The following is a 22,595-nucleotide window of genomic DNA, read 5'->3' on the forward strand; positions in this document are numbered from 1 at the left end:
AGTTAATATACTTACAGACGCCGGCGAATCGTCTTCTTCCATCGATATTATCGCTCGCTGCGGATCGGAACATGGCTGAAATCATGGAAATGCTATTAGAATATATTTTTCTATAGAAATGAAATTTTATTTCGATATGCGGATATTTTTGTACATTTAAAGTTTTAAAAATGTGTAAGTGATTCATTGACGTACGTACGACGTACGCAGTCACACACAAAAATTGTCAGAAGCAAAACTCTGCCTACTCGTAATGGCAGGCAGAGTTTTTTAATAAGTTTATATAATAGACTTTGAACATTACTACCACGAAATAAGGTGTTAATTTCAATGTGTATATTATTTACACTTTAACTTTTAACTTTACACTGTGCTCGGATATTTTTGACAGGTTTCTATTGCTTTTTACAATCTAATTGTTTAAAGTATGTCAATAAGTGATGAAATAAACATAATATATGTATACCTGTGTGGAGTGCGGGTAGGGCGGTGGCGGAGTGCCCGGCGGTGACGTGCCGCGAGACCACGCCTCTTTGTCCGCACCGCCTCGACCTGTTATACAATAGAGTTTATATGATAAATATTATTAATGAAACGAGTTTTTGACGTGACAACGTCTTATAATTTGATAGAGCCAGCTGCACGCTCGAAAAAATATGACTCATGCGGCGTTACCTCGCTCTGAGGCGTTCCATGTAAGGCTTGAAGTGCAAGCGAGAGCGCGGAACGAGCGACAAAGAAGCACAATCGGACGTTGTCACGTTCAACTATCGCCAGTAAACCGACTTTACAGACAACCAATTTTTTCTGCACTATATCGAGCTGCTTATATTTTCGTTGAATATGGTGAATATGTTTATGGTGATTATTCTGTACGACCTCGAGCTATAGTGTAAATAATGGTTGTTTAATAAACATTATTTGAAAGGGCGAAAGATTTTCATATTTAGTTTTAAAGCAATTAAATGTATGCTTCTGTTTTTTTTATTATACGCTTCGCCCCGGCTAATTTTACACATTACTTAACTTTTTATTATATTAGAAAGGAAGAAACATTTAATTGACTCCACAACACTATATCACACACAACATCCTCCTTTTTACAAATTGGTTAAAAGATAAAATAATATACTTACACCTAGGCAACTCGTGGTCCAAATGCTCAGGTGACGATTGACTTCTGACGTGCATAACCGGCACATTATTTCTGTTATCCGTCTGAAATTTACAATATGAAAACACTAATAAATAACTTTACAATTTATTATTAAAAGTGATGACTTTGGTCACATTCCCGCTTACCGCAAACCATTTAAGAGTGAAGAGGACAGAACATTCAATTTAATAATGATTGGCCATATTTTTAGCAAGTAATAGGGATTTTTTTAGCACTAGAATTTTATAGATGGTTCTAACTCCTAGATGAATATGAGTCATGGAAATATGTAAGTATATTCATTTCTATCATACGTTAAGTAAAAAAAAATAAGATTATTTTAAAATTTAATGTCATTAGTGTAGCAATCATTCATTAGGTCCATTCCGATTTGCCTAAAACTAATATAACGTACTATAAAAATTACATCTTCATAATTTAAGGAATTAGGTATATAATACAGTATACATAGAGTTTAAAAGGAAACATGAAATATTAGTCACAGACAGATAACACATAATTAGAGATTAAGAAGACACACAGTTCAATTAAGCCGAAATATATAACCCTTAAAAAAAGGAAACTCACACTTGTAAAACAACTTGAAATAGAATAATATTTTCATGCACATTCAAATTTAATTCTTACCGGCTTAAAACCAGTATTTTTTCCCCTTAAAATATAAACAATACTAGTTTTGTTTTAAAATAAATGCTTCTATGGATTCATAAACAAAATAACCAATATGTATAATCACATGGAGACTCATGAATATATATATTTTTTTTTTATGAATAGTTTACTAATTTTTATTTCTAGTTAAATTTAAGTTACTTTAAATATATATATATATATAATAAACTCTAACTTCAGGGTCTTCATTTCAATGTTCAAACGCATCTATATTATCAGTATTTGAACATTAAAAACAGACTTGGTAAAAAGCGTGAAGTCTATAAGAAGCTAAGCTGAGCGAAGTGATAATATAACCAACACCAAATCTATATTACATGAGTGATTGTGGCCAATTGAGTTTATACAACTATTTTAAATTGAAAAATATCACTACTGTATTACTCTTACGTACCTTCCAAAATAAAACCAGATACGCTAAACCAAACATACATATTATATGATTGATCAGAGTAGTTTTTAAAAACTTGTTAAAGTTTCCATTCATAAAAAGTTTAGAAGCTATCGATATACTATAAACAACTAGACTGACACACTTGTAAAATATCCAACCATACATTGAAATTAGCACTTTATTTCGTCGCAGTAACGTTCAAAGTCCATTGTGTTAAACAAAACTCTGCCTTACTTACGCGTAGGCAGAGTTATGCTTTGGACAAGTTTTTAACGTGATTTTCAACCGAATAGTTTATTATAAATCAATATTTGAGAGATTTATTGTTTAGATTCAAACACATTTTGATTGTGAAACCATTCTAGTTGTTTATTGTATATCAAAGTTCGAGGCTATTTTTTTTTTTCGTAATAAACTCAATTAACCACACCCTAAATTACCTGCAACGGCGGCGGCGGCAGATTCACCAGCGGGTAGCTCATCTGCAGAGCTATCGAGTTCGGTTGCGGTCCATCCAATTCCCCATCTAACGAATGCGACGAACGCCTTATTTCCTCTCTATATTGCGCCCTTCTGTTGTACGGCGACTGTTGTTGTTGTTGCAAGTGTTTGCTATTCGCCGTTGTTGTTATTGATGGGGACAACGGATTTCTTCGTTCTATCGATCTCGGCGGTAGCGGTGGGGGTGAATTATCGAGACACGTTGTTGGCACGATTGGCACTGTATTATTATGCATGTTATTCGTGTTATGTGTGTTTTGTAGTCTCAAGGGCTGTGTCGGTTGGTTTTCTTGCTGTAATCTAGTCTGTCTCGCTTGTCTTAGATTCCGCAAGCTCTGTCCCGTGAGGTTAGAGAGGGATCGCGGAAGGCCGCTGAGGAATCCGGTGGGCGGGGCCGGCTTGTCGTGCGTGTCCTTGGAGCGGCCGAGCCGTGGGGTGGAGGGGGGCTCCGGCTAATTTGAACGTGTTTTTATAAGTATAGAGAATTAATAAATTTATATTTGACTAGGTTTCTGCCCGCGGCTTCGCCCGCGCAGTCAAACAAAAACCCGCATAGTTCCCGTTCCCGTGGGATTTCCGGGATTGCGTCATTTTCCCGGGATAAAAGGTAGCCGATGTCCTTTCTCGGGTATCAAAATATCTCCATACCAAATTTCATGAAAATTGGTTCAGTAGTTTAGGCGTGATTGAGTAAGAGACAGACAGACAGAGTTACTTTCGCATTTATAATATTAGTATGGATTATGGATATTGCATGCACAAGATAAACATCATTGTAAAATATTATAATTGCGAAAATGTTGGTTTTTCGTTTTTTACGACGCATCAGAGCAATTTAATGTTGTGATTTTTGTGTCTGAAGATAGGTGGCTAAACAGTGATACCATCTCATTCGCATAGGAATTATATTTCTCGATTTATCTTAATTTGATTTGATAATGCATGCATGAACTATTTTTTTGAGTGTGTATAATTGTGTGAATGTATATTATCACGTTCTTTAAATCACTCCATTGATCTTAACTCGATCAAATATTAATAAAATGATTGAGACATTTTTATCATATTTCCGTCTTTGCCTAAAGAGCAACAATTAAAATAATTATTATTTATGTCAAAACATTCAAATCCTCACGAAAAAGCAGACAAAACAAAATAAACCTGTGATATTACAACCAACACCAAAATGAATGTTACGAGGCGAGAGTACAATAATAATATTAAGTAAACATGTCTGATTCGAAGCATTTTGTTCCTTATTTGTATATGTTTAAAAGCCAAACAATATAAAAATATAAATCTATAACACGTGTATATTATTACAATATTATTAATTTTAATTTAAACAATTAGAATTCTTGGTCTTAGAAAAACAATTTTAAAAACAATTAATGAGCAGCTTTGAAATAATTAAACTTTATACAATCAAAGATTTTAAACAGATTTTAACTAAACGTCATTATTAAAATTAACTAATGTATTTACTACACTACTATCTTAATTATAATGTTGATGTTATTTGTAAAAGTTACAAGATATATCCGTATGTGTACTCCTATTATCTCTAAGCTTACTTACTAATAATTTTAATAAACTATATTATTATAATCGTGCCTTCTTTCATTTTCACTAAGAGCGTAGACGCACTATGCGGGTAGCCGCATTGCGGGTAGCCGTCCGGCTGACCGCAAGCACAATTTTTTACGTAATATTCATTTCTAGGCGCACTGCGATGCGGCTACCGCAGACCGCACAGTGCGCATAGAAATGAATATTACGTACATAATTGTGCTTGCGGTCAGCCGGACGGCTACCCGCAATGCGGCTACCCGCATAGTGCGTATACGCTCTAAGAATCAATACCGTTTTACAATTAGTTTGAAAAAAATAACAGAATGTATAAGTTACTAAAATAATAAAAAAATTGTTTATTTCGTATCCATTTTTACAAAATACTATTTAAATAACTTTATCTAAAATTAACTAAATTCGAACACAGAGATATCTGTAGTTACCTAGAAATTAGCAAAATATAATCGCAAAAAAACTCCTATAAAACAGACGGACATACACAAATAATAAACAAGCATGCATAGAAGCAGACATGTAAACAGACGCGAGGTTATTGACCCCGTTCCCGTGTTATCAATGTTATCACAAGTTAAAACTTTCGCCTCTATGTTTGAAGCTTAAAGTATACAAAATCATATAAAACTTAAACATTGCTATTATTAAAAAAGAGCATGTGTACTGAGCACACGTGTCAGAAGTGAAACTTCTTTGGCAACATACCAAAATCGTTTCCTAACTCCATGACGTGACGGTATTGCCATGATGCTACCTTGAAATTTTACTATCAACGCGCCTAAAGAGGTAACACTTACAATTTTTTTTTTCAAATTGAAAACAATTTATAAAAGTATAAGCAACACAATTCTATTATAACATTTAAATTATATAAATCGTATACTTTAAAGCTTCAAGCGTCACAATGACATAAAAAATTACAATGAGTCAAAATTACTTAGCTGCAAATAAAACAATTGCAGAGTGTAATGAGTTGAACTAATTAATTGCATTTAGTATAATTGTATTATTTCCTAAATAGTAATTCACTAACTATTGCGTCTAGCTGTGTGTTTAAAATAAATCGAAAGAGATAGAATTACAAAAAAGAGCGTGTGTGCCGAGCACACGTGTCAGAAGTGAAACTTATTTGGCAAGATTCAAAGATAACAAAATCATCGCCTTATACCATGACGTGACGGTATTGCCATGACGCGACCTTGAAATTCATACTCAACGCGCCTAAAAAAGTTTCACTTCAAAAAGTTTGGTACTCCGACACTTTTGCACGCAGTTATTCCCACCGGCGCGCTATGCCCTGTAATTCCATCTCTCTCGCACTGGTTACGTTAGCGATATGTGCGTCTCGCTCACCTGTCCCGCCATGATCGTGTCTATCTCGTGTTGTAATATTGAACATCGTTGTTCGGCTGATTCAAGTAGCGCTTGTTTCCTCACATCAGGCACTTTTAGCAGTGAATCTGTAAGTAAAGAAGTGTATAAATTAGTTCAAAGATAAACATTTTACTCATTATTTATAACTTTACAAAATGTATCCGTCCTTGGTGGAGAAATAATGAATATAAAAACTTTTATCTCGCAGGTTTAAGTAACGTATTTTCTCTAGGAGATATTTGATTAACTATTTTACATAAAATTATATATTTTAACGATTCAAGCACCGCACAATCGGGTTTTCAAATGACACAAAAATAACAAAAATTATGCTTATCACAAATCTACGTTAAGTATTCGGTCTACAGTACATTTGTTATTGTGCAAAATTATACCTTATAGCGTATGAAATAAGACTCACTTTTGAGATCCCTTATGTACTTCTGTTCTTGCTCCAGCATCAGCCGCACCGTGTGCACTTTCGACACTTCCAACTGGCGCTGTTTCTCCGGCTGTAATATAGTTATTTTACGGTAAGTATATTTTTTAAATAAATAAATATTTAGGACAATTTTTCGCACACGGAACGATCTGATCCCATACTAAGCTTTCGCTTGTGTTATGGAAACCAGATAAACATAAAAAAAAATAAAAAAAAAATAAAATAAAATTTATTAGCAACTTCAAATATAACATTACAATATTGCTCTGCCTTCTGAACTAGGTAATTACCTGTATCTCAGAAGGCAGTGCCTTCCCTTACAAATTCCATATTACATTATATTTGGCAAGTTAACAAAATAAATTTTAGTGACTAATGATGAAAGAATACAAAGTAAATGATTAAGAAAATAAAAGAATATGATTTGGGCCGATGGACATTGTGTGTGTGTGTGTGTGTGTGTGTGTGTGTGTGTGAGTGTGAGTGTGTGTGTGTGCTTGTGTGTACCTATGTTTGCGTGAGTGTGCATGAGTGATTGATTTTGTTGCAAGCATTTATTTAATAGTAATGAAAAGATTTTCAGTCTGTATATAATCAAGATTTTGGAGCCAATTGACAATGTATTTTTTAAAACGATTGGTAGGTAAATTTATAATTTTGTTGATGTCATTAGTCGGGATACTGTTATATAACCGTGGAGCAATGCAATTTAGTTGCCGTTTAGCAAAATGAGTCTTGGTGGTGGGTATAGGGCACCTTAATTTTCTCTTCCATGTTCGAGGCAGCGTGTGGGCTGTAAAACGGTGGTATCTCAACAGAGCTTTTAATATGTAAATCTTGCGAACTGAAAGAACTCCTGATTTCGCGTAAACATCTGCCGTGGAGTGCCTGTATGGTAGGTGCATGAGTACTTTTAACACTGCCCGCTGGGCACGCTCAAGTTCGGACATTATAGTTTTAGGAGCCCCACCCCATGACGTCACACAATAATTTATTATGCTCTCACACAGTGCTTTGTACACTTGGATAAGCAGTTTTTTGTTAGCAACTGATCTTAGATGCTTAAATATATAAACTAGCTTTCTAACGCGATTACAAACATGAGTGATATGGTCTTTCCAACTCAATTTGTCATCGACTAGTATACCCAAGTATCTTATAGATGTAGCCCTAGTTAGTGTCGCACAATTACATTGACTTAGTTGCCCTCTATTACATGGAAAAGAGTGTAGCCTGATGGTTAAACTTGTGGATGGACCGTAGGTGGCTGTCTTTGAAAAACAAAGATATTTCGTTTTAGAAATATTTAATGTGAGTAAATTATCCTCAAGCCAGCTTGTGACATTTTTCAATCCTCTCTCTGCTTTACTGTGAGCTTGTTCCCAACTGTGACCGTGAAATAACAAGACCGTGTCGTCAGCAAACATTTGGATATCAGTGTCAGTAGCAATTTGGTCAGGGAGGCTATTAATATAGGTTAAGAACAGAGTAGGTCCTAACGTACTGCCTTGAGGAATACCAAAACTACACGACGAGGCATCACTCATATCATGTTTTACTCTCACATACTGCTCTCTACAAGACAGATAACTTCTGAACCAATTTTGCACATGACCACGAATTCCTAAGCTTTCCAACTTCGATAATAGAATCGGAATCGAAACTGTATCAAAAGCTTTTTTTATATCAAGAAACACGCCAACAACCTTGTCCCCTCTATCGAGATATTGATAAATTAACGTTGTTAATCTCTGTATGGCTTCTTCTGTTGATTTTCCTTTCCGGAATCCATATTGAGAAGCAGTAATTAAATTGTTTTTTTCTAGGTAATTGATTAGTCGGCTATTGATAATTTTTTCAAGAATCTTTGACAGTGTTGAAAGTAAAGCTATTGGTCTGTAGTTGGAGACATCTTGTTTATCATCTGTTTTATAAATTGGAGACACGATAGCTTTTTTAAAGATGTCTGGAAAGATACCTTGTTCTAAACTTAAGTTACATACATATTCAATTGGACCAATAAGATATTCTTTTGCTAGCTTTATAAATCTACAAGATATACCATCGAGGCCAGGTGCGCTAGAAGTCTTCAAATCATTTATTATTTTGTTAATTTCATATACATCAGTTGGTATGAAGGACATAGAATGGTTATTTGGGTTTGAATGTTTTATTTGATTGGCGAGTTCATCTTCCGTCTTGTGTAATTTATCTAATATCTCCCTAGCCAAGTTCCCACCTATGGTTGTGAAAAATTTATTAATCTTGTTTAAGGACTCCTTTGTGTTACTACCAATCGTGAGCAGCTCCGTGGGTAAATCATTGTTTACTTTCATATTACATACGTCTTTTATAATGTTCCATGTTTTTTTTAAATCTTTCTCACTATTTTGTAATTGTGTTTGGTAATATAAACTTGGCTGATAAACATAAGTACATAAGTATATAATTTTAAATAAATACTTACATATAGATAATTAACACCCAGACACATAGCAAACATCTATGTTCATCACACAAATATTTGCCCCGGGTGGGAATCGAACCCACGACCTCTGGCTTGGAAGGCAGGATCACTACCAACTAAGCCAACCGGTCAGTCAAATGTCTGTTATTTATGTCTAAAGATGGTAAAAGTGCATCTAATATAATCATGCCGATCATTATCATCTTGCTATAAAACCTTCTTTACAAGAATTTTAAATAATTTGGAAAATCCAAAAGTGCACGCCTCATAATTTTTTTTTAATAAATATTTATTAATTATTATTTTTGTTTATTTAATAACAATTAAACCACATCGAATCAGACCCTGAAAAATGAAAGGGTTCTATTCCTGAGCATACTCAAGCGTAAGAGAAAAAAAAAGACTCGATTAGTAAAGTATTTCGGTCGCTATCGTGTTAACAAGAAAAAGGATCCGCACATACAGACACACGGACGTCCAAGACAGAACTTTTTTAAACTGTTTTTTAACTAGTTTAAATAACAAAAATGACATCAAAAATATCATGAACGTTAAAAATAGTGGTTTTTCTTAATATGTGTGTGTATGTATTATCTTACAAGTGCAATGTATGATACATAAAGACATTTTAAGTTTGAAAAATCAGATGTTTTGCGCGAAGTGACAGTAGTACCCACCTCAACGCTTCGCTTATGAGGCGTGCAATATATTATTTTAATACTAAAATTATCGTTACATGATAATAAAAGACGAAAATGCAAATGTTTATTTATATTGTTCGTACATATTTGTACCTCAAAACGTTAAAGTAATCTAATTGCATAACTGCCTAAAAAGAAAAGTGAATAGGTGTCAAATATTGAAATAATGTATTAGAAATAGCAATCACGCGAGTAACTGCTATGGGATAAAAAGTCACTGGCTAGTTATTCTATTATATTTAATGAATAGCAGTTAATCCTATACAAGCTATATGAAATAAAAGGTCAAAATCCACCCATTACATCACACCAAAACAAACAATCAATCAAAACTAGAAAATAATGACGAATCACATAATATTGAGGTCGCACGCGCACTTTAAAAGTGCATTTGTCAAATACACCAAGGTCTATTGACCAATCATCTATCGAACTACGAATAAGTTTACGAATGTAGGTACAATTTAGATTTACACACCACTTGATGTCATACGACCTTCACAAATTACACCTGTATTAATAATTATCTGTTTCCACCTGTTGGCATATTGCATTGCGTTCGAATGTGTTTGAATAACGTTATTTATGTGATTAATTTTTCCTCATATAATGTGGAAGGTTATTTTGTTAATGGAAAAGGGTTTTAAAAGAACAACTAAAATAAATTAAAATTCACAAATATCCATAAATACTGAAATATGTCTAGATACCGTTGTTTTGCGATTCTCATTTATAATCATTGAAACGATATTTTGTATGTGTCTATATCAAAGTAAAGTAAATGAACTAGTAGACAAAAATAAAAGCCTTGTTGCTGTGATTTTAAGCGCCTCTATTACAAATCTGTTTAATTATAATGATGAAACAATAACAACATTAACAGTGATAATGACCTCAATTTCTAATTCAGATAAAAATGAGTCATACATTTTTAGACGTGACATAAATATTATAGTATAGTATCCAATAGTATAGGATTCAGGCAAAGTAAAAAAAACCGTTATAGACATGCAAAATGGATTTCTAAAGCCGGAACCTACCTATGTGAAGTTGGCAACTAACTGAATAAAAATGAGTGTTTCTCAATTCTATTCGATTGTACTAGGTTTGTACCGGATTGTACCGCTATTTATTTCGTTTGTACCCCAAAGGGGTGGGGAGAAACATAGGGTCGTAGTTATATGGCAACTAACTGAATAAAAATGAGTGTTTCTCAATTCTATTCGATTGTACTAGGTTTGTACCGGATTGTACCGCTTTTTATTTCGTTTGTACCCCAAAGAGGTGGGGAGAAACATAGGGTCGTAGTTATATAGTTCGCTGCTAACTGAATAAAAATGAGTGTTTCTCAATTCTATTCGATTGTACTAGGTTTGTACCGGATTGTACCGCTATTTATTTCGTTTGTACCCCAAAGGGGTGGGGAGAAACATAGGGTCGTAGTTATATGGCAACTAACTGAATAAAAATGAGTGTTTCTCAATTCTATTCGATTGTACTAGGTTTGTACCGGATTGTACCGCTTTTTATTTCGTTTGTACCCCAAAGAGGTGGGGAGAAACATAGGGTCGTAGTTATATAGTTCGCTGCTAACTGAATAAAAATGAGTGTTTCTCAATTCTATTCGATTGTACTAGGTTTGTACCAGAACGTACCGCTTTTTATTTCGTTTGTACCCCAAAGAGGTGGGGAGAAACATAGGGTCGTAGTTATATAGTTCGCTGCTAACTGAATAAAAATGAGTGTTTCTCAATTCTATTCGATTGTACTAGGTTTGTACCAGAACGTACCGCTTTTTATTTCGTTTGTACCCCAAAGAGGTGGGGAGAAACATAGGGTCGTAGTTAAACTGAATAAAAATGAATGTTTCTCAATTCTATTCGATTGTACTAGGTTTGTACCGGAATGTACCGCTTTTTATTTCGTTTGTACCCCAAAGAGGTGGGGGGAAACATAGAATCGTAGTTATATAGTTCGCTGCTAACTAAGTAAGTTTAACTAAGTAATGCATTCGCATTGGGATGTACAATCTGATGAGAAAATAATGAGGACAACATATATATAGCTTTGATTTTAATTCAACAGATACAATTAATACAATCTTTCTGAAATATTGTTTCCTTCTGGGATTTCAATGTAGATTAATCCGTAAACGGAACAGTTTGTGCGCGCCATAATAGAATATGTAAGTACCTATCTATACTATCTATACTAATATTATAAAGAGGAAAAGTTTGTAATTATGTAAGTATGTATGTATGTATGTATGGTTTTCACGCATAAACTACTGGACCGATTTCAAAAATTCTTTCACCATTAGAAAGCTGCATCTTCATCAGTGAAGAAGGTACGTTCTGGTACAAACCTAGTACAATCGAATAGAATTGAGAAACACTCATTTTTATTCAGTTAGTTGCCATATAACTACGACCCTATGTTTCTCCCCACCTCTTTGGGGTACAAACGAAATAAAAAGCGGTACGTTCTGGTACAAACCTAGTACAATCGAATAGAATTGAGAAACACTCATTTTTATTCAGTTAGCAGCGAACTATATAACTACGACCCTATGTTTCTCCCCACCTCTTTGGGGTACAAACGAAATAAAAAGCGGTACAATCCGGTACAAACCTAGTACAATCGAATAGAATTGAGAAACACTCATTTTTATTCAGTTAGCAGCGAACTATATAACTACGACCCTATGTTTCTCCCCACCTCTTTGGGGTACAAACGAAATAAAAAGCGGTACGTTCTGGTACAAACCTAGTACAATGGAATAGAATTGAGAAACACTCATTTTTATTCAGTTAGCAGCGAACTATATAACTACGACCCTATGTTTCTCCCCACCTCTTTGGGGTACAAACGAAATAAAAAGCGGTACGTTCTGGTACAAACCTAGTACAATCGAATAGAATTGAGAAACACTCATTTTTATTCAGTTAGCAGCGAACTATATAACTACGACCCTATGTTTCTCCCCACCTCTTTGGGGTACAAACGAAATAAAAAGCGGTACAATCCGGTACAAACCTAGTACAATCGAATAGAATTGAGAAACACTCATTTTTATTCAGTTAGTTGCCATATAACTACGACCCTATGTTTCTCCCCACCCCTTTGGGGTACAAACGAAATAAATAGCGGTACAATCCGGTACAAACCTAGTACAATCGAATAGAATTGAGAAACACTCATTTTTATTCAGTTAGTTGCCATATAACTACGACCCTATGTTTCTCCCCACCCCTTTGGGGTACAAACGAAATAAATAGCGGTACAATCCGGTACAAACCTAGTACAATCGAATAGAATTGAGAAACACTCATTTTTATTCAGTTAGCAGCGAACTATATAACTACGACCCTATGTTTCTCCCCACCTCTTTGGGGTACAAACGAAATAAAAAGCGGTACAATCCGGTACAAACCTAGTACAATCGAATAGAATTGAGAAACACTCATTTTTATTCAGTTAGTTGCCATATAACTACGACCCTATGTTTCTCCCCACCCCTTTGGGGTACAAACGAAATAAATAGCGGTACAATCCGGTACAAACCTAGTACAATCGAATAGAATTGAGAAACACTCATTTTTATTCAGTTAGCAGCGAACTATATAACTACGACCCTATGTTTCTCCCCACCTCTTTGGGGTACAAACGAAATAAAAAGCGGTACAATCCGGTACAAACCTAGTACAATCGAATAGAATTGAGAAACACTCATTTTTATTCAGTTAGTTGCCATATAACTACGACCCTATGTTTCTCCCCACCCCTTTGGGGTACAAACGAAATAAATAGCGGTACAATCCGGTACAAACCTAGTACAATCGAATAGAATTGAGAAACACTCATTTTTATTCAGTTAGTTGCCAACTTCACATAGGTCCGGAACCTACCTGCCGCAGGGACAATATCGGTTGCACGGCGTTATACGTCAGTGCAATTGCAGCTGTTCTAAAAATTGCCCCTGCTTGCCTATCCAGTATACACATTACAATTAAGGAGCAAATTAAGGTTGCAATTCCAAAATTGCCCCCGCTGTAGGTATGTGAGTAGCCCACATAACCAAATCGTATTTTTCTAGTGACATTTGATGCATTAAATTCATTAGCGATCCTATTCTTAGTTGGATCGCATTACACTAATTACTTTCTTAAACAATTTAATTACATTTCTTAAAATACTCACATTAACAGGTACTGGTGCTGTGATAGGTGTTTTGTGTCTGGAACTGTTCTGTTGTACTGTCAACACTGTCGTTGGATTGGCTGGAATTTGAAACAATTAATGTTATTTAATTTGTTGGCGACATAATTATGATTACCATTTATATAGGTATGGATTTATATTGGACCTAGAACCTTTTTTATAAATATGAAAAAAAAAATAGATTTAAAATTTATGTTGGAATATAAAACGTATTTTTTTATATAAATTACATTAAACTTAAGGACATGAATTCGCTTTCGCCTAGTTTACATCATAAATCATAATATACTGGTCCATAAGACTAAAACAACATTATCGAATGCATTGACAAAAATATTTGCTAATCTCATCTTATGTCTCAAAATGAATGGGATTAGCATTTGCGCAGTATTTTTTTGCGTATAGCTTGTACAAGCACACAATCAGACAAACTGATTCTTCTGGTTTCTATTTCCTCCCTTACATCCCAACATCCAAACGTCCCTTAACATATGTCTTCACTATCTGTAACCTATCACCTCATCCCTCTAGTGTATACCTCACCTCGTATCATATGCACGACCTGCTGGTGCGTGTGATGGTGCACCGGTATCGAGTCGACACGCAAGATGCGGTCCCCTGCGCGCAGGCCGGCGCGCCACGCGGCGCCGTGCTCTTTCACCGACTGCACGTACACTGGGTTATCACCTGACGTGCATATAGACATACATACATTATACGTGAACATATAGTTTATAAATTGGCATTAAAATAAAGACTTTAAAATGCTAAAAGGGTGCAGCGTATATTACAGAAGAGATTTCCTGCAACTAGAATATTTCCCGATCTTTTGTACAAAAACTTACTACCGATTCAGTAGTTAATACTTGAACTGGATAATCAAGATTGAGTTTAGTAAGGTACGTAAATAGTACCTTGAGCAAAATTAATTGTAAAGTAAGTTAAACAATAGATTGCAACAGTTCGTTATCAGATTTGATTATCAATCAACCAACCCATACTCGAGTGACCTCTACAAAAGTGAGTCAATGAAACTCATATACGTGTGGGTTTTTTTTTTCATATACTGCGACTAGAAACTACAAAAATACTACAAACACGGCTCATTGTCTAGAAGCACATGTAGCTAATGAATCTATCAGTTGTAATGTAATTATAATGTAGTATTGATCTGACTATTCATTGATAAGTATTCGAAATAACTTGAAAATAATTGGTTATTAAATTATTTTCGCTTAGATTCGTGCGATTCACAAATCACTGCCTGCCTATGACTGCACTATAGAAATATGTACAACAAAAACGTCCGATGTTCTGTTGCTAAGAAGGAGAAAGTACTTTCTGTACTTAAAAAACTGGACTATTAGGGCGAAATATTATGGATGGATCCATATTAAGTATTAAGTATTATAACAAGTTATTAGTCCCGTCTCCACCCGGTTCGTATTCTCTTGTTTTTCAAACATTTGTCCATTATTAAAACCTTCCCTGAGGAACACACAAAATAAATTAGCGGAATAGATCGATCCATTCTTCATGAGTTGTGCGCTTACACACATTCATTTTTATTTATATGTATAATAAACAATATTTACCTGACACCTTCATCCCATACCCGTGCTCGTCGCGCGCTACGGTGACGGTGAGCAGATCGTCGCCGGTCGGCGAGCCCGCTCCCACCGCCCCGCCCAGCATCACCTGCAAACAGACATAATACTGTTACATTTTCTGTATTATTAGGACATAGGACAAATAATGAATTGCTGAGCTGTGCTGGTTGTCTGCTATTTAACTGTGTTAGTGTTATGTTCAGAAATTGTTAAATTTTCTTTTTTTTTGTGTAAAATTTTAACAATAACTTTGTTTTTTTTTTAAATTGACAATCAACACAAAGCATAATATACCTATTACCGTTACTATCAAATAAAGTTTCCACCAAATCCCAAAAAAAAAACTTGATACATTTGAAAAGATTTCCTGCAGCCATTATCCAGAGTTCTTTGACACCATATTTAACAACAGTTTTGACAGTGACCACAAAAAACAGGTCTCGGTTCCTCCCATACATCCACCTACAGTTACAAAGGCGAACGAATTAAAGCTCCGTGTAAACAGGAAACATCCGAATACAAAACTATGATATCGCATTTCTTAAATTTACAATAATCAACTCTACGCCGTGTGTATAAGATTGTATCTTGGTTAATTATCTAGCCAGGCACATATAAGTTAAAAATAAATTGTTCTGCACATAAAATATCGACGGTTCGTGGATCTAGCGATGCGTTTCATTGAAGTCGAAATACTATTTCATTCATGTAACGCGCCGCTTTCGTGAAACGGTAAACATGTTTCGATAAAAGATAACGATAATAAGTTTACTTGTAGTAGAGATGATTCTATGCAAAAATTTGATATTTACGTGTACAAATATGAACAGGGGTGGCTAAAGGTTCATGTTTTGGTCCACTGTTATAAATTACATACATTTTTGGTGTAGATTGTGCAATGGTTCGCAGATTTAACTTCCGCTCTGTTATTTTATGTTGATTGACATAATCATCGGTTTATTAACGTTCCCACTGCACTAAAGGGAGATGTAGGTACTTCCTGTGAAGGGTTCGAACTCTGATTATGCATTATGCATTTATTATCATTAATTTAAACGACTTTTTTTTAATATAACAGTTGCTTTAAAAGCAATGAGAACATATCAAAGGACATTAGGTTAAGCTAGTAAATATTACGATGAAAATATTTTACAAATTAACATAAATTTTCTATTGGAGTGTTTTAATAAGCCACTAACGTATGTATAATCTCATATCATTGTAAAATTATATGCATTCGTTTTGCATTAAGTATGTAAGATTAGAAATGCTAATAACATTATTAAGTAACATTAGCGATAAGAACGAGCCAACAAAGTATTTTTTCTTATAAGTTTTATTATTGGAACAGAAAAAAATTGTAATGTGGAATAGCACATAGCGCTATTTCCCTGGATACAACGTGGGCGAAGCTGCGGGCTGAAGCTAGTACTATAAATAAATACTAAAATGTTCTCAGGTCATTGCTACAGCTACCTTAATATTTAAATTGAAAGGCAGATTTTAGTGACCATTCGATATTTGGTTAATTTTAACGAAATTAAAACACCGCTGACAAAGAAAACCTGTCAATAATACATAAATTTCCAGGTGTGTTAGTGACACATTTCGATGTTTTTCCGTAGAAATAGATGAGACTCTGTATACGGAAATAGACCATTTTACACCAAAAACAAAATCCTACCCTACACCTTCACCTACAACTGACGTGCGAGCACATATATAGACGCAATACCAAAAGCTATATACAAAACTATCTACATAAAAACGTCTACCATCTATAACCGACTACACCATCGTGTGCCAAACCGCCTAACTGGGATCATCACTTGTCAATAGTAATGGACAGGCGTTACTGACGTGGCGTAGGATAAGATAACTGAGGTGGTTATTACATTATCATTATTTTTATTAAAAATAATATGTACCAAAATTAATGGCAAAACAGGATTTTGATCTGATTTATCAAGTCAGAAGTAATTTGTCTAAAAATGGTAAAAATTAGTAGTTTTTGGTAGTTTTACGTACTTAAATCCTAACTTTAAAAAAATTATACCTGAGTATTTTTATAACAAATTCAAATTATCTCAAACGTTTCTGGGAAGGTAATATGACTGAAATCTGAATTAAAGCCTGTAAACTATTTCAGTCCCCCTGGCTCTGGATGTAGGCCACAGAAAAACTCCTGCATTGTTGAAAACTTCGTGTTAAAATTATCCGCCAAGTCATTATAACATAACTAATAGAACACGTCAAATGCGATGAAAAACATTTTCGAGGCAAAAATATATTAACACGTATAATTTCAACATCTCGACATATTGATAAATTATGTACCTACGACACTGAAGGAATTCGTACCTACAACATTATCAACACAAGTTCGTGACAAACCGACGGACATAATATTTTATAGCTATATTGTTCTGAATAACACTTTAGTCTAATTACGTATAATTGGTGGCACTACAATAGAACATTACCTATTTATATACTAAAAGACGAAATTCACGTTGAATATATTGTAAAATTTCGAAACTAAACGTATTATTAAATACGAAGTATTTTACGTGGTGATAAATGCATTCCTTGTAATATATATCATTAAGTAAAAATATTTCGATACGATAAATTTAAAATAAAAGAAGATAATATTATTTATTATGATATCTGTAAGTTTCCTTATGCAGTTTTCTGAAGCTCAAACGTTACTCGATGACTTTATCAAATTATTACCATTTGCATAATAAATAAAACATGTTTTAAAATTTAAATCCGTTTACAACTCTTAATTTCTAACAGCGCTGTCATCTATTATAAAACAATAATAAAAATTAAAATATCTTTACATCTTTCCGTCGTTTACCCGAGTATTATTCTAACGTGTGTGTGTGTTTATCACACATCCGGACCCGCTGTAATTTTTAACATAATATTTAACTACATTAAAATTGACGCGTCACTTTTACTCGTTAAAATATACAGGGTGTCCCAAAACTCAACGTCAAGCCAAAACGGGGCGACAGGATTGATTGTAACCATCATGAGAAAAATCTAAAAAAAAATCTATCCCATGCATTTTGAAAATTATGGGCATTTAAGAAAAACCTAAAAATTTGGTCAACCTGTAACTATTTTTCGGTTATTGTGGTTAATTTTTATTATTTTTGTTCATTTAAACTTTGGAACCGTAACCCTAAATATCATTTCTAGAATCACAGTCAAAAATAATGACACAATTGCCCCAAGTTTCCTTGAATTGAAGACTATTTGTTAAACTATGAATTTAAAATTTTCTAAATTTGTCGACTTTGACGGCCCCTCCTTTAAAAAAAATGTACTAGAGTGCCTTGGCAAGTGCCATTAAAAGTTGGCGCATTTAATCAGGATTGTAAAATAGTACAATACTTGTTAGTTTCATACTAAAAAAAATGAATGAAAAATAAAAACCTCAAGTAACCCGATTTTTGCTAACCCTTTTTATTCAGTTAAAATGTTTTTTATTCGCACAAACTCTTGGTAGGTTCTTAGTTTTACGGTAAAATGATGAGAGAGATGGATAGTGGACATGTTTGCCATGAGTGAGCGAGACAGATAGTGACGCCACTTTTACCAAAGTCAACAAAAGTAAGTAAAATTAAAAAAATAATTAAAAATCTTGACCTAGTTTACTTTAGGTTTATTGAAATAAAAGTCAGATAGGGAAATAACATTATTTATTACAACAAATGTTCAAATTGTTTGCCATCAGCCTCAATACACGCCCTACATCTTCTTAAAAAAGATCTACTTATTTGCCGGGCATATCCTCGAGTGTTGATGTCCTCAGCAGCTTGAGAAATTCGTTCTCGCAGATCGGCTACACTCTCAATGGGCTTTGAATAAATTTTTTCTTTGAGAACGCCCCAATAAAAAAAATCCAGGGGATTTAAATCTGGGGAACGGGCTGGCCACGAGATAGTGCCTGAACGTCCAATCCACCTTCCCGGATATTTCTGGTCAAGGAAATTTTTTACTTGCACTGCGTAATGCGCTGGGCAGCCATCTTGTTGATACCACATGTGGCGAAGATCTGCTAGTGGTACGTCCTCTAACAAAGTTGGTAAATTTTCTCGTAAAAAATGTAGGTAATTCGTGCCATTCAAGTTCTCAGGCAGCTCAAAAGGCCCAACAATTTTGCCGTTTAAAATTCCGGTCCACAGGTTTACTTTAAAGCGATACTGGGATCTGTCTTCTCGCATTAAATGTGGATTCTCCACATGCCACTCGTGAAAATTGTGTAAGTTTATGTAGCCATCTTTTTTAAATGTACATTCATCTGACCAGAGAATTTTTTGGATGAATTGGGGATTTTCATTATGCCTCTGTAGCATTGTTCTACAAAATGAAATCCTTTCAGGATAATCTCGAGGGAGAAGACTTTGAACTCGTTGTACGTGAAACGGATGCATTTCGGCTCTTTGTAAAACACGATGTGCTGTGCTTTTGGGTATTCCCGTTCTTTCTTCAATTCCACGAACTGAAATACTTCGGTCATCTGCGACCTCTTGCAACACTTCTTCCTCGTAAGGAATGCGAGGTCTACCTCCAGCCCGCATTTGATTCGGGAAATGGCCGCTCTCCGTGAGTGAACGGTGCACATTAACAAACACGCGGTGATCCGGATAGCGCTCTAAATTTGGATATCTTTCACGATAAAGTCTAGCGGCGGCACTTGCGTTGCATCTGCATTCCCCATAAATGAGGTGCATGTTTGCATATTCTTGTGAAGTATAGCGAGTAGGCATCGTAGATAACAAGGGTATTATGCTAATACCAAAGTCCAATTCCAAAAGAAAGAAGCCAAAGTTGCCGGTATGTAATCAACAAGTCCAATTCACAATAATCCAAGTCCAAAAAGAGAAGCCAAAGTTGTCAGTACTAAATCAACACAAGCGAATACGGAAAGGTGCGCAGTAGACGAATGAGCGAAACGTACTAACTGATGTCAAACTGGTAGCGTAGCCATTTGCTTGGTATGGCGTCTGTATCTATTTCATTCGCACTCGTTTAAACGACGCATCTTCGTCTCACTGCGTGGCGTCACTATCTGTCTCGCTCACTCATGGCAAACATGTCCACTGTCTATCTCTCTCATCATTTTGCCGTAAAATTAAGAACCTACCTAGAGTTTTTGCGAATAAAAAACATTTTAATTGAGTAAAATGGGTTAGCAAAAATCGGGTTACTTGAGGTTTTTATTTTTTTATTCATTTTTTTTTGTATGAAACTAACAAATATTGTACTATTTTACAATCCTGATTAAATGCGCCAACTTTTAATGGCACTTGCCAAGGCACTCTAGTACATTTTTTTTAAAGGAGGGGCCGTCAAAGTCGACAAATTTAGAAAATTTTAAATTCATAGTTTAACAAATAGTCTTCAATTCAAGGAAACTTGGGGCAATTGTGTCATTATTTTTTACTGTAATTCTAGAAATGTTATTTAGGGTTACGGTTCCAAGGTTTAAATGAACAAAAATAATAAAAATTAACCACAATAACCGAAAAATAGTTACAGGTTGACCAAATTTTTAGGTTTTTCTTAAATGCCCATAATTTTCAAAATGCATGGGATAGATTTTTTTTTAGATTTTTCTCATGATGGTTACAATCAATCCTGTCACCCCGTTTTGGCTTGACGTTGAGTTTTGGGACACCCTGTATATACCTGTTTCTTTCCGTTGTTAATTAATCACCCTCAACTCTCAAGTAAGCTAAAAATAACTTTAACCATATTTAGAAGTGACCTGAATAGTTATAATTATGTTGTTCATTATGTACAATGCAACTTTGTTATGCTTATCGAAGTTTATGCTATTTACATAGTACATTAATAGTTGGCTACTTTTGATGTTATTATCAATATCATCTACATTGTTATTAGGTACAAGATCTTTGAATTATTTCGTGGTTTAAAAATGTTCTCAATGATGTGAAATCGGAGATGTACAAAAAGTAGAGGAAATTGAACGTAATGAACTATAAAAACATTAAATATTACTGTATATTATTCGTTAAAGTTCAAAATGGGTAAGCGCGAGTCGGTTACGCATGATGATGGTTCCGTAGGTAAGTTGCTCTCTTTAATACTGTATAGTTTTATATCAAGTAGGCATAGTTAAATAAATTATTAATTAATACACCTTTCATAATTAATAATTTAAAATTTTAAAATGTAGGTACACCTAGCAGTTTTAGACCCAAACATTACATCTTACTTAGTATGTCTACCATTGTAAGATAACATTTTGCTTGAATACATCCATCTAACACCATACATACAGAACCCGAAGCAACAAGCATCCACCTCACGATGGATGGTGCAACATCCGACAGACGCACAAACTACAAACGTATGAATAGTTAAACATTTCGACACGCAGCGCGCTATGATTTTATAACTGCTGCGTAATTTTACTATCGCTTGCCTAATTAGCCGGTACGTGTTGTTTTTATTCAACTTTTTTATTGCAAATGTAATTTAAACACATATTTTTAAAGTACTTTTAATTGGTCCCTCATTAGAAGAAATCAATTTATTTACCAGATCTAACAATCCGTAAACCAAAGCGAAGGAAATCCTGTTTCCCTTTGCGAAATGTATATCTTTTACAAATCAATTTACGGGAAAACAAATGATGGACTGATGAATAGTTCTGCATCCTGCTGCTAGACTTTTTAATCAGTCTTTTTGATCGAACCCGAAATCTCTCACTTGTGATGCTCATAAGTCATAACTTTACCGCTGCCTTAAATTAAGTTATCATACAAATTAACGCCTTTTCCTCCTTTTATAGTTTAAAATACCCTTAAACAGTGATCACTTCTCAAGAGACATAACCTTCCATATTATGTTTTTCTCGTGTTTGTTTTGCTTAGAAATTCAAGTGCTTTCGTTTTTGTTAGACTGACGTCTTCCCGTGGCCATACCAAACATAGTGATAAATAAAACAAATAAACCCGTTAAAATTTGAATTAAAACCTTCCACACCCAAACTTCATCTATTAAGTCACACATCAACTTGGCAGCGTGTGACCATCACGCGGCCGCTCCGTCGTAACAAGATGACAAAATATACCCAAAATAAAAGCATTCCTTCATAATTAGGGCATGCACCCGGGTTTACCCGGTTCCGAAAAACCCGGGTAAACCCGGGTTTTTTGATGATGTTGAGAACCGGGTCTGAATAGTATGAAACCCGGTTCTCCCGGTTCCGAATAAAATATTAAAATATAAAGTATTATTTATATTTTTCTGCATTATTTTAACAAATTTATTCTATCTGGCAACGTCAGACTCACGTGCATCGCGAATTTTCGTGCCACGCCTCAAGCGTGGCTCTGGTTGGTTGTCTAACCTTAGATGCTAAAAGTTTCCTACGGGTGTATTACCAAAAAAAAAATTAGG

At 34.6% G+C, this 22,595-nt stretch overlaps 1 protein-coding gene across 1 annotated transcript in view; it reads right to left on the bottom strand.

The window, feature by feature from the left end:
• RhoGEF2 (Rho guanine nucleotide exchange factor 2) overlaps nt 1–22,595 on the bottom strand; it is a 184,491-nt gene that overhangs the window by 134,038 nt on the left and 27,858 nt on the right. The window contains exons 2-10 of the mRNA XM_090117129.1: nt 15,132–15,234; nt 14,080–14,223; nt 13,516–13,595; nt 6,127–6,217; nt 5,685–5,791; nt 2,684–3,196; nt 1,137–1,218; nt 467–552; nt 16–75 (exon numbers count right to left, since the gene is read on the bottom strand). Coding sequence (XP_089973255.1) covers nt 16–75; nt 467–552; nt 1,137–1,218; nt 2,684–3,196; nt 5,685–5,791; nt 6,127–6,217; nt 13,516–13,595; nt 14,080–14,223; nt 15,132–15,231 — 1,263 coding nt within the window. The 5' untranslated portion in view covers nt 15,232–15,234. The remainder of the gene's footprint in view (nt 1–15; nt 76–466; nt 553–1,136; nt 1,219–2,683; nt 3,197–5,684; nt 5,792–6,126; nt 6,218–13,515; nt 13,596–14,079; nt 14,224–15,131; nt 15,235–22,595) is intronic.

Source organism: Colias eurytheme, chromosome 27, assembly GCF_061535395.1.
Source record: "Colias eurytheme isolate Ceu_HAF_F1 chromosome 27, ilColEury1 Martin Lab GWU primary, whole genome shotgun sequence".
Taxonomy (NCBI): domain Eukaryota; kingdom Metazoa; phylum Arthropoda; class Insecta; order Lepidoptera; family Pieridae; genus Colias; species Colias eurytheme.